General features: G+C 40.9%; 1 protein-coding gene across 1 annotated transcript in view; it reads right to left on the bottom strand.

Annotated features, from left to right (window-relative positions):
• The window catches only part of rbfox1 (RNA binding fox-1 homolog 1), a 159,623-nt gene that overhangs the window by 54,476 nt on the left and 91,588 nt on the right, over positions 1–13,559 (bottom strand). Inside the window, exon 2 of the mRNA XM_008284947.1 lies at positions 13,139–13,432. Coding sequence (XP_008283169.1) covers positions 13,139–13,432 — 294 coding nt within the window. The remainder of the gene's footprint in view (positions 1–13,138; positions 13,433–13,559) is intronic.

The raw sequence follows: 13,559 nt of genomic DNA, 5'->3' as shown, positions 1-13,559 counted from the left end.
TTTGTATGATGAACTCAGTACTCATCACTGTCCACAAAGACGGTATGAAATAGACATTTACTGGCAAAAGCTCCTGATTCATTCAGTGACAGCAGTGATCAGTACAGCCAGTTTAGTCTTAAGATTGCTGGTTAAGATTCATTTGAACACGTCCTGATCACCTCTGATGAGAGCTAAACAAAGTCCACCTAGAGGTTTAACCCTTTATAGGGCACTGCTTGAAATTACTTGGAAAATGAAAATTTCAACCCCAGAATGTTATTGAAGGATGTTTCAAGATATTTTTTACTTTTGTGACTTAAAAAAATGTTGCAAATCAAGAGTAATACAGTTGCCATATATGGTAATTTGCCTGTCTACAGTTAAAAAAGGGGAATTTATAATAAATAAAAGTAAAAGTAACAAACTGCAAAAAACATTTATTTAGAAGCTTTTTAATTTGAGGTAATGATACGTACACAACCAGTAACTATGTGTTTATAAAGTGCTTGGCAAGTTCATTTAGAACCATTTTTCTTGGGGTGGTGGTTCTAGTGGCACCAATCTCAACAAATAAATCAAAGTGGAGTTCAATGCAAACCAGTAACAAAGCGTTTATACAACATTTGTTGAGTGACATTTTTCATAAGGTAGTGATACTGGAACTAAAAATAAATTAAAGTACACATGGTTGTTCAACCTCAAGCAGAGGCACAGGGTGGACATATTGAACGTCCAAGGAAGTTACCAAATGTGGTCACTTGCCCCATAAAGGGTAAAGTCCTGGTGATTGGCACATGGTCTAAAGCAAAAGGAAAACTGTTCAATAGAAGGTTCAGTCGTGTTACTTAAATCCATTTGATTCAAGCCTTGACAAAATGCAAAGCTCAGTTGCATGAACAAACCCAAACTAACTCTCATATTCCTTGACAATTGGTGCCCTTCCACCCTCCATCACTGTCCTCATGGCTTCTACGTAGACACGCCTGAACCATGGTCACCTGTCATAACTCCCCTGATGCTGGTGGAGGTTAATGGCTGCCTTTGCAAGATGAGCTTTGCCGTCTACACCTTTGACCCTGTGTCGCCCAAATCCTCCACTTATGCAGCACACAGTCAGCTGTGAGGACTAGAAGACTTGATGTCGGGTTCTCATGGAGGCCAGAGAGGGGCCCAATGTGGCGGCTTCACCCTCCATGTGCCTCGAATGGGTATCAGAGGGAAATCATTCATTTGTCTGTATTTATTTACATTTATTGTTGTTGTTTTTTTCATTAAAATGGTTATCTGTGTAGGTTGCTCTGGAAACTAAAGTGGTGAAATTCACACTTTTTCTTTTTGAGTTTTTCTTTCAATCAATAAAAAATGAACCATAATTAATGATACTAACTGAGAGACTTTTTTCAGCTATACCCACCCAGCCCCACGGTCTCACCACCACTCATCAAATGACTGAGGTTTGGAAATACATTCACTGATAGAAACTCCTCTGAATCCTCCAGAAAAAGCCCATGTTTGAAGTGCAACTTGAACTAAATGAACTTTCATGCTCATTGACCATCTGTGTTCATTGTAATGCACAACCAAGCTGCAGATGCTGCTCCTACAAAAACACATTGTCCATAAAGCTTTTACCCAGCAGCAGGATCGAGCCAAGTCTAAACTAGAGAGATAATACAATGTATTGGGAAGATTTCTATAAAACATACAAAGCTCTCTGGATGATGAACCAATTTGATTTGAATCATGATGAATTCTGCAGCTTCACACTCGTGATCAACCATTTTTTGGGTTAGTAGCTGATGTCTTCAGCCACTTCATCGCGTCATCTGCTCCCAATCTGTATTTCTTATTGTTCTTTCACCTTTTTGGAGAAGAAAATCATCAACTCAGGATCCCCAGCATGAGGCGAATCCGTCACATGGCCTCGTCTTCCTCTCTCAACCATAAGGCGCTGTCAGTTGGCCGGTGTTGTGCACAGATTTCAAATTAATTCCTCCTGACTGCCACGGGCGGCAGAAATCCAGGTACAACGCGGCGCCTCATCCAGAATTCATAGAACCATACATATAGAACTCTCATTCTACATTGTAATTTGAAAAGAGGGAGAGATTTGAATGTGAGCCCCGGATTTGAATGTGTATGTTGAATATGTGAAAGGGCACGAAAAGGGGATGATAAGTTTCTCTTTAACGTCGGGTCAGGCGTGCCGTGTAAGTCGCATTCCTGTATCAGGCCAGGGAGTTATAAACGGCTTATTGGACAAAAAGGAGTCTGATCCGGAATGAGTTAAATTATGCAAACACGCAGACATAATAGATGCTAATGCACACATATACAGAGTACCGTCAGCAGTCGGTGTTTGTCCTTGAGCTCTCAGTGTGAGTGAGATCAATAGTTGTTAAACACAAGAGAGGACTCCACAGTCTGCTGCTACATCGCAAGTGTGTCTGTTACGAAAACTGTTAATAGTGCGTCTCTGCTGCCTTTTTCGGCTAATTTATTTATAATCAAGCAATCAAACCGAGCGATACTTCGAAGAGGTGTTTTATGGTTCCCAAGTTGGATAATAGACGTCCTGAGCGCGCCGCCATACTCGCATTTAACACGCTAACATCATGATTCTACAAGAACAACAACAACCTTCCTGATTCCTCCCTTCTCTTTCTTCTACCCATAAACAGTTCCAGGCTCCAAGCCAGCTAAAAATACAGCCTGTGCGTGGATATGTGTGTGTGTGTGTGTGTTTGTGTGGGTGTGTGAGCTTGAAAAGAAACAGCATAAGGCCAGCAGACTGCAAGTTTTCCACGCAATGCCTAGGTATATACCAGCACATACGGAAAGGAGTGGACACGCGCGCAGCAGCAACTGCAATCTGAGTAGAGCTCCTTGGCTGCGGCGACATCCGCCTACACTTGCAGTGGAAGAAACAAAACAAACAAACAGTGAGACGCAGCATCTCGTCTCATCCCTTTTGGCATCAGAAACTTATGTGTGAAGCCGCGGCCAGGCTGAATGCAGAGCGGCATCAGACATATTGGAGATAATAACGGAGATGATGGCTTACATCGAGTTGTCAGAGAAGGGAGAGAAGACAATGAAAGCTCAAAAAGTCTCGCTAGAAGGGTTGAGACGGCACAATATCTGTACAAGAATATACTCCTACCAGAGGAGCATAAGGCACCGAGGACATGACCACTCGACGTTTGTTCTGTTTGTACTGCTTGTCTGTTCTACATCTGCGATCCCCTTCATCCACACTGCCGAGAAAGATGTCTGCCCTCCCTGTGCCTGGTTCTGTCGGAGGTTTTTTTATTATTCCTTCCTGCTTGCTCGTCTCCCTTCTCTGTTTAAAATTCACAAGGTCTTCATCTTATCATGTGAAGTGTTATGAGATGACGTATGTTGTGAATTGATGCTAAATAATTGAATTGAATTTAACATTTATTACGTATCATGTTTTATAGTTGACGACTATCTGGAACAACTCATCACATGCTAACAAACAGATCAACACTTGTAAAAATCTTCTCTGCCATTATTATTGACGACTTCCACAACACAGCTGGTGAAAAAAGACAAACCGTGATTGGTCGATTACTAACACATGGTCTGCTAAGTATCTCTGGCTAGTTAGTCATTGGAAGAATATGAAACGATAGAATCACCTGATCTGACACAAATGTTAGATGATGCAGCCTTTCTCACAAACTGTGTGCACTATATCAACACATTGGATAGACAAAACCACATCCCACACATGTCAATATGTGTCAATATATCACACATATTGATATATAGGGGTTATACTCCCCGACACAGCGGCCATTGGTTTGAATCCATTTGCTGATGTCCTTCCTCTTCCTCCACTCTTCTCCCCATGTTTCCTGACTCGCTTTCCACTGTCATCTATAATAAAGGCAAAAAAAAAAAAAAGCCCAAAAAAGAACTAAAAAATAAAAATAAATAAATAAATTTCTAGATGTCTTCCAGCACTGGCACTAAAAATGTGTCATGGTCAGCAATGTAGCTCCTTGTAAAGCTCCTAATGTTTGACCATTAGCAGTACAACCAACCCTGTCCCTAAAATTACATACCTATACAACTAAACTGCATTTTTATTTGAGGAAAACACATTTTCTGTTGGATTACATTTGTTTGTGGAGTATCACGTTTGTAATCAATGTGGTTTTGTTTTTTTTTTTGTTTTTTTACTGCTTCACTTTCCAGCAATGTAGGAGAAGCTGTACTTTATTTATATGTTTTTAAAATATATATTTTTGGGCTTTTTCCATTTATTTAGAGCAGTAGAGACAAACAGGAAAGCGGGAAGAAGAATGGGGAGAGACCTGCAGCAGTGAGCGGGATTCGAATCCCTGTTTATGGGTCGCCTGCTCAGCTAGTTGAGCTATAGGGACGCCTGAGAAGCTGTATTTTAACTAAAACCATAATGTACAGCTGCAGCTCAAAAAGCTAGAGTAGCTTGATAACGTTTTTTTGTTAAGGGCAGCCTAAATCCACATGGAGAGCTGTGGGAAGTTTTTCAAAAAGCTTGGAACAACTTATTCTTTAATACACTATCTTTGATAAATAAATAAAAACAAAACTCTTCCTGACATTGAATATCCTCACTTGTATAACGTTTCTACTGTACTGTAAGAGCAGAATCCTCCAGCCTCACCAAGAGAGGCCGAAGAATATGTGTTCTAAGGATGATGTGATAGTTTAAATGATTTAAATCAGGTGTGTACAGCATGCATGTTTAAAGCAACTATACTTTACACCTGAGGTCTAAACTGGAACACATTCAACAAATCAGTAATTGTAACCAATAGCAATCAGTGCTCTGGATTCTCTTACAAACAGAACTCTCTCTCTCTCCACTAATTAGGCCTCCTCTCGTCCCTACTGTACCGAGCGTGGGGCTCACACTGAGGGGGGAGGTGGCTGACGTCGCCCTATAAACTCTCCGACCAGATGAGGTCATTCTTCCTGGATGCAAACACAGCACACGCATTCACCCGACAAAGAAAAGAGAGAGAGAGAGAGGCTGCAAGATGCCCAATTCTACTGAAATACAAAAAGAAGTCCTTCTATTTACAGGTTGTTGAAATCTTTTTCCATGACTGGGTTCACTTTTTTTCCCCCAAATGCTTGTAATGTAATGAGCACATAGGTGTGACATCCACCGGTATGGACCCTGAGAAGGAACAAATCTGAACTGTTGCCTCTAGAGATAAAACATTCAAGTCATTAATATTAAAGTTTTATAGTTTGTCAACAGAAAGCTGTAAAATGCTAACACAGCACCATCATCATATCACAATAATTCCACTAATTATTAATTAATGAAAAGAATTGATAATGAAATCAGTCTTACATTAAGGCTACTGCTTTTGTGTTTTATAGTCTTGAAGTAAATATTCAGTTGTAAAGTAAAGGTACATGAGGTGAAGGTAATAAAGATGATTGATCAGAATAAATGATGATCAGTGCTAAATTAGCAAATTAGAAGAAATTATGATTCTAAGGAGACTTTTACTGAAGTAAGAGGTGGGATGATAATCCAGTAGCTGTTAAAATGACAACCAAAAGAAGACATTTTATTCATTTAATAGTGATTCTAAGAGTTGGACAAACTCTAAATGAAATTCAGTGATCTGTAATCTCTTATAGATGTCAAAAAAATGTTCTTTTTTTTATAATTCATGAATATTTATCAGCGTAGACAGATATTCTGTGTTTCTTATGTTGGGATAATTTACAGCTAAACCTAATTAATGAAGTTATGACTGTTCCTTTGTGCATAAATGTGTGCGGCTCATGTGGATCCTGCTGCTATCTGATGCTGCTCGTATGAAATAAACTACAAAGAAACAGTCCTAAACAGCTGGACACTAAATTGTCTGATGTGAAGACATGTATACCTACACAGTGTGACCTGCTGCTGGATCCACACCGACCCGCTCTCTGTGATAAATTATAAATATAAGAAGTGAATTAAGCGCTGTTGTTCTGTGTGTCCAGCTCTCTGCTCATATGGATCCTGCTGCCGTCTGACGCTGCAGGTATCAACTCAGAGCCAACAGCTCCAAACAGCTGGAAGAAACTAACCTCAGCTCCTCTTAAAAACAAACACTCGGATTACATTCATATTAGTGAGCATCATTATTCTTCAGGAGTTAGTGTCTGTTTTTTATCAGTTTTATTGTTGTGGACATTTCATTTCGTTGCCTTGTAGATCTGAAAATGTCAAGCAAAGTGCATGTGTTTTGACGCTCGAACTGTGTAATTAGCATCTCAGTCATGTTTTGGGGTAAATATTAGGTGGAAAAAAGGTGGAGAAATTCTTTCCTAAATGACTTCACACCTCTCAAAGTACCGCTGCTTGTTCGTTTTTACCCATTAATGTGAAAACTGTGTTGAAAGTGATACGAAAATATTACCAGCTCCGACTACTAAGACGGTGGGATCATCGGGGAGTGTCTGTACCGCTGTTGTTGTCTTGGAGGCGTGTCCAATAACCTGTCTCTCATTTGCAGTGGCTTGATTGGAGTAACTGGCTTTCTCCATAGGCACACCAAGGTTTAATTTGGCTATCTAATTTGGTCTAATTTGGTCATATTTGATTGAAAAAAGAATATTTTAAACGTCTATCATGGTGTTCTTCCTTTTTTGTTGTGACCTCCTGAGCCAAGTCATGGTAATGTCTGAAAGGTAGAAGTAATTCAGTTTAAAAAATAAAAAATAAAATCAAAAAGCACAAGACAGGAAATGCATACAATAACATTTCCAAGTCACTGAATATTTCTCAACAACAAGTAAGAAACTATTGATGGAAGCCACCAAGACACCCATGACTTCTCTGAAAGCTTCCAAGGTTCAGCGCCTGAGATTGGTAAGACTTTGTATACAACAGCTGGGTTCTTCACCAGCCAAAGCTTCATGTGAGAATGGTAAAGAGGAGGACACTGTTGAATAACGCACATCTTAAATTCGGCAGAAGGCCTGTGGGAGACTCTGGAGAAAGGTCCTCTGGTCTGATTAGGCCAAAACCGAGCACAAGTCTATCACCACAAGCATGAAGCACGGAGGTGGCAGCATAATGACGCGGGAATGCTTTTCTGCAGCAACTCCTGGAGGGTTTAAAGGGCAAAACGAATGTATAGAAAAGCCCTGGAGGACGACCTGCAAGAGAGCTGCGACTTTGGAGAAGATTTGTTCTCCAGCAAGACAACGACCCGACGCCTACAGTCACACAGAAACGGTTTACAGACAACAAGGTGAATGTTCTGGACAGTCAGAGCCCAGGACTCAATCTAACTGAGACTTCTACAGCCGGATTTGAACAAGGCCGTTCAGTCATGATCCGCATGCAACCTGACAGAGCTTTGCAAGGAAGAATGGGGTAAAACTGCAGTGTCCAGATGTGCGAGGCTGATTAAGACCAACACAGACTCGGTGTGGTGCCAAGGTGCATCTATTACACACTGACTTGAAGAGGGTGAATCACTCACTTTATGGTTTTAATTAATTATCGACATTGTTGAAATCAGTTTTCGGTACAAATGCTCGCCAAAAAAAAAGCCAAAGGTGTACGACATATTAGGAAACATCTCGATCCTAACCAAGTGTGTCATTAGTGTTCGTTAAATTCTGGCTTTGTTGCTTTGGCTGCATTTTGAGTGGAAAGTTATGACGGCGAGGTGAGCAGCTGAAGCATACAGGAGCGAGAGATTTACGGAGTCGCAGATACAGAACGACACATGTGGCTGAAGAGGCACGGAAAAAAAAACAGAAATAAAACGGCCAGAGAGGGGGTTTGATGATGCCGAGGAAAGAGGTGAAGCAGCAGCAGCAGCAGACCGACTGCGAGGGAAGGAAATGATGAGACTTCCAGATGTACAGTATGCCGTCTTGCCGCTGCCCGCATGCCTTCTTTCTCTCACTCTTTTCCTCTGCTAGAGTAATTTGGGGGGCTGCAGCAAATAAATCACCACGCAGCGCTCTCAGCACCCTGCACACAAGCAGGAGATGCATTCCTGATAAAGCAGATCATGAAAGTTTTGAAAGATTAAAGCTGGAAAATCGCATTTCTAGCTCTGCGGCGCGTTGTCGATGACGGACTGCCCGCTGCAGCTGCTACGACACTCATAACTCACATATATATTTATATATACACACACACAGCGGGGCTACGCTGTTTGGAGGTTGTCGTTTTGTTGTTCTATTTTTTAACCTTTTTTTCAAATCTCTGGCTTTCTACACATTTATCCTGATGTATTTTCCAGCTTCACTGCCCAGCCCTTATGCTTGGTCACTTCTAAAATGATCCGGTGTTATATATCTATCTACCTCCAGCAACGACTGCAGCTAAACTATTCCAGTAGCTGTCGATGAGTCCTCACCATCCTGTGTGCAGATCTTAGATGTTGCTGGATATCCTCACATGAACTGCCCACTCCAGCTCCCTCCACAACATTTCTGCTGGATAAAGATTCGAAACATCAAGCCTGACTCACTTTCTCCTGAGAGTCGCTTTACACACAGACATACAGGCATTTTCCTCACCGGCTGTAGACTTAAGCCGGCCGTCGGTCATGCATTTTATGTGGCGTTCAGCTCCCCTCCCGCCTTTTATGTGTTACTGTTTTTAAAATTCACTTCACTGCGGGAAATGACGGCAACCTCTGGACGGCAACTTACTACTTTTTGATTCATAGAGATTAGTCTCGGGAGTTTTAGGAGATCAACCAACGCCTGGAGTGGGACGCTGTGCTGAGATGATCACATGTGAGGTTAGAGAGATAACTTTGTGTTTAATCCTGGGTTGTGAGGCTTCAACACTGGTCCGCTTCTTAATGAGCTACATGACTGCTGCACACCTAACCTGCTCGGAGTTTTTCGATTTCAGAGCCATTTAATTTCTCTGAAGGCCTCTGCGTAGCCGTATGAATACCAATAAAATCCTAAAGGCAGAGACAGACACTGAATGAAACACTAAAGCCTGATTCCATTTGACCTTCTAAGATTTGCAGTAAGCCTACTTCCCAGTTTTTTTTTTTTTGCGTTTAATCTTTGCGTGCTCCCAAGACTGTTTTCACACTTCCAGGGATGTAACCCAAAGAATAAAACTACAAGTGTCTCACATACCAAAAGAAGAATACATCTAAGCAGCAAATGGAGTTAATGGAATACACAGCTGTAGTCATGGTCAGATCCACTCGTGCCCTGAAGACGGGGCAGTGATACTGAAATGAACCAAGCATTAACACGGTCCTTTCTGCTTTAGCTGCAGCAGTAGTGTTACCCTGTATCCTCATATTGATTTAGTCTTATCTATGTGGGTGATAATTCGGTGCCCTTTTTATGTGAATGAAGTGAAGGTTCAGAAACCGTGATTTGACTTAACAACTTGATCATCAGCTTTGTTTGGCCGCTTCACGTGACTGCACTTGTTAGGCTCAATTAAGCCAGATAACTAAAACCTATCCTGGGTTTGATAAACCTGCTTCATAATACATGCCTCAGATTATCTAAACCAGTGGTTCTCAAACTTTTTGAGCCACAACCCCCAAGATAACATAAGTTTGTGTTCGTGACCCCCCAAATTGAATTTTTAATATATCATGAATAGTAACTTTGTTATTCATCCATGAATGGGTTAAAAACTAATGTGTTAATTCCACAGATTAATATCTTTACATTAATTTTCTTTTAAATAAATGAATGAATGAATGAATTGAACTTATTTCAAACACATGAAAGGGAAAAAAATATTTTAAAAAAACAATACAAAATAATTTTAAAGAGAGCAAAAAGGAATAATAATATCACATAATCAAATCATAATATTAACAAGTTTGAAAAAGGAGTGGGAAGAAGCACACACTTTTAATTTTGACAGCCCTAATACAAATTAATTTGATAAATGTAGGCTTTATTTATTTATTTATTTTTACAATGATCTGGTGACCCCCAATTTGAGAACCACTGATCTAAACCATGATTGAGATTTCTTTCGGGGGCAAAATGTCTTTAGGATGCAACTGTTGTGCAGTTGAGATCGGAGCAGGAAGTGGGTCTCTAACAGACAAACTACATCATACCAAATGCTTTCAGCCTTTTTTAAAAAAAATTTCTAATAAGTCTGACAAACCTGGAGGGTTGTTTGTCGTCGTTCTAAACATCTGGCTGCTTGTGTTTCTTGACTGCTCACAGTTTAATACAATTCCATGACTCAGCTTCGCGAGAACTCTAAAAAGTTTTCGTTTATTCTGGCCTCAGCATTTCACATGGACTGTGTGGAAAATGTTACGAGCCTCCTTGCAGCTTTGTGTTTCTGTAAAGCATATTAGTTAACACTTTGTCAAGTCAAAGTCCTCAGTCAGACACGAGAACGTTCCTTTTTGATTGCATCTAGTTGACCTGAATGAGAGATTTTTTGTTGTTGATTTGGTCATAAAACATCATTATCCTTAAAGACGTCTTGTGTTTCAGCTGTCCAACCACAATCTACTCTCATGACATTCATGCTTTTTGAATCCCTGCACAATCACCGTCCTTTTGTCAGAGGAACATGTTAATCGGATTTGCTACACAGGCTGCAGAAAAGTCATCATTTTTGTACTGACACTGTTATAATCAAAAAGCTTAATCTCTGATTCAGATAAATATTTCATGTGTAAAATTAAGCTTGAAAATACGGCCAAGAAAGAGAAAGAAATCCAGGCATTCCTGCAGTGCTGAGGGGACACATTATTCCTTTGTAAAATAACTCCTATCTTTATGACATTTAAGGCCAATGGTGTCATAAATATTTATGAAAACGAGCCCGGTTATAAATCCGGAGAACAAATGACTCGCAGGATTTCTGTTGCCTGTAAAGCTGCACTTATATATGCAGCATTCTAAATTGTATGAATTCTGTTAGAACAGTTGCTCAAAAATGGCCCCAGAGATCACTGGTAATTGTCTTTGGGGAGCCGGAGTGTGAGAGTGAAGCTCAGATAACACTCAGAAAAACGCTGTTCTCTAGACGTACCGTACAGCTAAACAAAAACACAATGGAGGGGACGAGGGCCCGGCTCCAGCCTCCACACTCATGGAGTCCGTGGTGTAAAGTGCACGAGGGCTTAAGGCTGTCGCACTTCCAAAACGTCAATTGTATGAAGGCTCTGATGCAGACTTGGCAGCGTTGTTATGTGGCCTTTCTGTGAGTCTGCATATCTACAGACTTTCCTGAGTAGTTCATTGTGAAATTGGTTGTCCTGCCCCACAAATGTTACCAAAGCCAAGCAGGTATGGAACAGAAGGTGAGACATGAGATGCTTCACCTCCTCTAACAGACTAATCTGTAACTGCTGATCTTGGTATAATGAACATCCTGTATTTGATTTAAATACCGTTTTAAGTAAATCCGATCAAACCAAACAGTAAACCAGTGATCAGCGAATCCAAGGAACACTTTGGGACGGTTTGGTCGTCTATAAATTTGTTAGGTCTTCACCTCATAATGTGCTATGAGATGCCATGTTGTGAATTGGCGCTATTTAAATAAAATTGAATTGAAAAGAATTGTAAAAAAAAAAAAAAAAGCATCTACTGCTGCTGATCATGAAAGATTTTTTTCAATCAAGCAAGGATTCCTCATATCATTCTTTTTACTGAACTCATTCCAATGAGTTCATACAATAGAAAGACTTGAGGAAAAGTGACTTGAGGTGTGATACTTTCAGAGGTAAAGTTTGAGCTTTCTAGGGTCCTAGAATTTGAGGTACTACATCAGCATCAACTTTCTCTAAACAGTTCTGGCATTTAACCAGTTTGGTACGATTCAAACAAACTCTTCGTATCTTAGTCTGTTTGGTTAAGTTGATTGAAGCTGCTGTGACCTGACAAACACATCTCTGTAAGGACCAAACCTCAGAGACCTGGAACTATTTTAATACTTGATGCAGTTTACTTGTGGTGTAAAATCACTGTAGACCAACCATGAGGTTTGGTGGTAGCAGATGTGACTTTAGCATGAGTTCAAAAATGGGACTACTATTACGTCATCATTTGAAAGCTCAAAGCTTCTTGATTCATTTTTAGATACCAATGCCACAGTAACAAGAGCATGTATGCAAAAAAACCAAGGACATTTTTTTTTCTCATTGATCTTGAACATCTTAATATTAGATATATAATACTAATCAGAAAGGCCGATGCTCATATCCAGTACCTGAATCCTCCAGTCTTAGAAACTCATACCTCCAGGTCATCATCTCGTTCTAAAGCTACACTCCTACAACCCCAGTGAAGCTTCAGTGCCACAGTAATGTTCCTTCACAGTCCTAGAATCCCGTCTAACCCTGTCATGACTCAGTCCTACACTTCAGGATCCTGGTCAAGTTTCAGAGCCTCTTGGGGATTATCCAGTCTGGCACCCCGACACCTGCCTGTTGTGGAACAGTCTTGCTTGCCTTTCAGAACACACTCCTATTAATATCTTAGAAGTTTGCTTCACATTAGTCAAAAAAAAAAAACTTCTCAGAGACCCACTTTGCCATTTGGGAAATCTGCTCATCAGACCTACAGATAGATGAGGGAACAGATCTCAGAGTGGACGCAGGGAAACCCGCATGAAAACCTCAATCAAACTTTTACATGTTCTTGTGGAGAGAATTAAACTGCGTAGCTGCAGATGTGTGGTCACACCAGCCACATTTAATATGAAACACACAGCTCTGATGTGGAAGGCTCTCAGCTGAGGGTCTGCATGTAGGCACTGCACCCGGTTGTTGCTCGGTGTTTGCCCTGCGCCTGGTTTCAAAGGTTGTAATTGGGGTCTAGGGAGATGGGGAGAGGTACTGTTGCTGGAGAGCATTGGCCCCTCTTGGTTTGGACTTTGATTTTGTAATCTGGGCTTTTCTGGAAGGTGTCCTATTTTAATTGAGAGATATTGTACCATCTGTTCTCCTACTGGATTTTGAACCTACCTGGGTTTATAAAACTACTAAGAAGCATTTCTCCGTCATGTCTTAAACAAACATGTTAGAACACAGAGCAGGATTTCATGTGTAATCATGCTTTAGGTGGATAATATTAATGCTAAACATCACAGAAACATCAAACTCTGAAATCCACACCACCAGCTTCACCCAGGATCACTTACTGTGGCTGTGCCGGTGACTGTCTGACTGCCGGAGTCTGACCCACTTTGCTCGCTGTGGCTTTGTGAGGACTGGTACATGTTGAGTGGATGCTCGCTGACGGAGGCCTGGACTGCGGTGTAGTCCTGCGGTGCTGCTGGGTGCTGATGTGGATGTGTGTGGGAGTGTGGATGTGGATGGGGATGTGAAGCTGTGAATTCAGCTGGAATACCGTTCTGGGGAGGGGGGGCAAACTGGGCTGACTGGTAAGCCTGGGCCATTGATGGGTCCGGGGGTGCTGGTGTGTCCTGGTTACCCTGTGTGGGCAAAGAAAGGCACTTTTTAATTCATAAGAACACTTTAACATTCCAACATTGGAGATTTTTCATTACATTCCTTCTCCTAACATCACATTTAGATCATACTGTGTTGGTTTTATTTTTT

The sequence above is a fragment of the Stegastes partitus genome, unplaced genomic scaffold (assembly GCF_000690725.1).
Source record: "Stegastes partitus isolate 25-593 unplaced genomic scaffold, Stegastes_partitus-1.0.2 Scaffold381, whole genome shotgun sequence".
Lineage (NCBI taxonomy): Eukaryota > Metazoa > Chordata > Actinopteri > Pomacentridae > Stegastes > Stegastes partitus.
The sequence above is the reverse complement of the archived record's forward strand: the minus strand, read 5'-3'. Positions and strand labels throughout refer to the sequence as shown.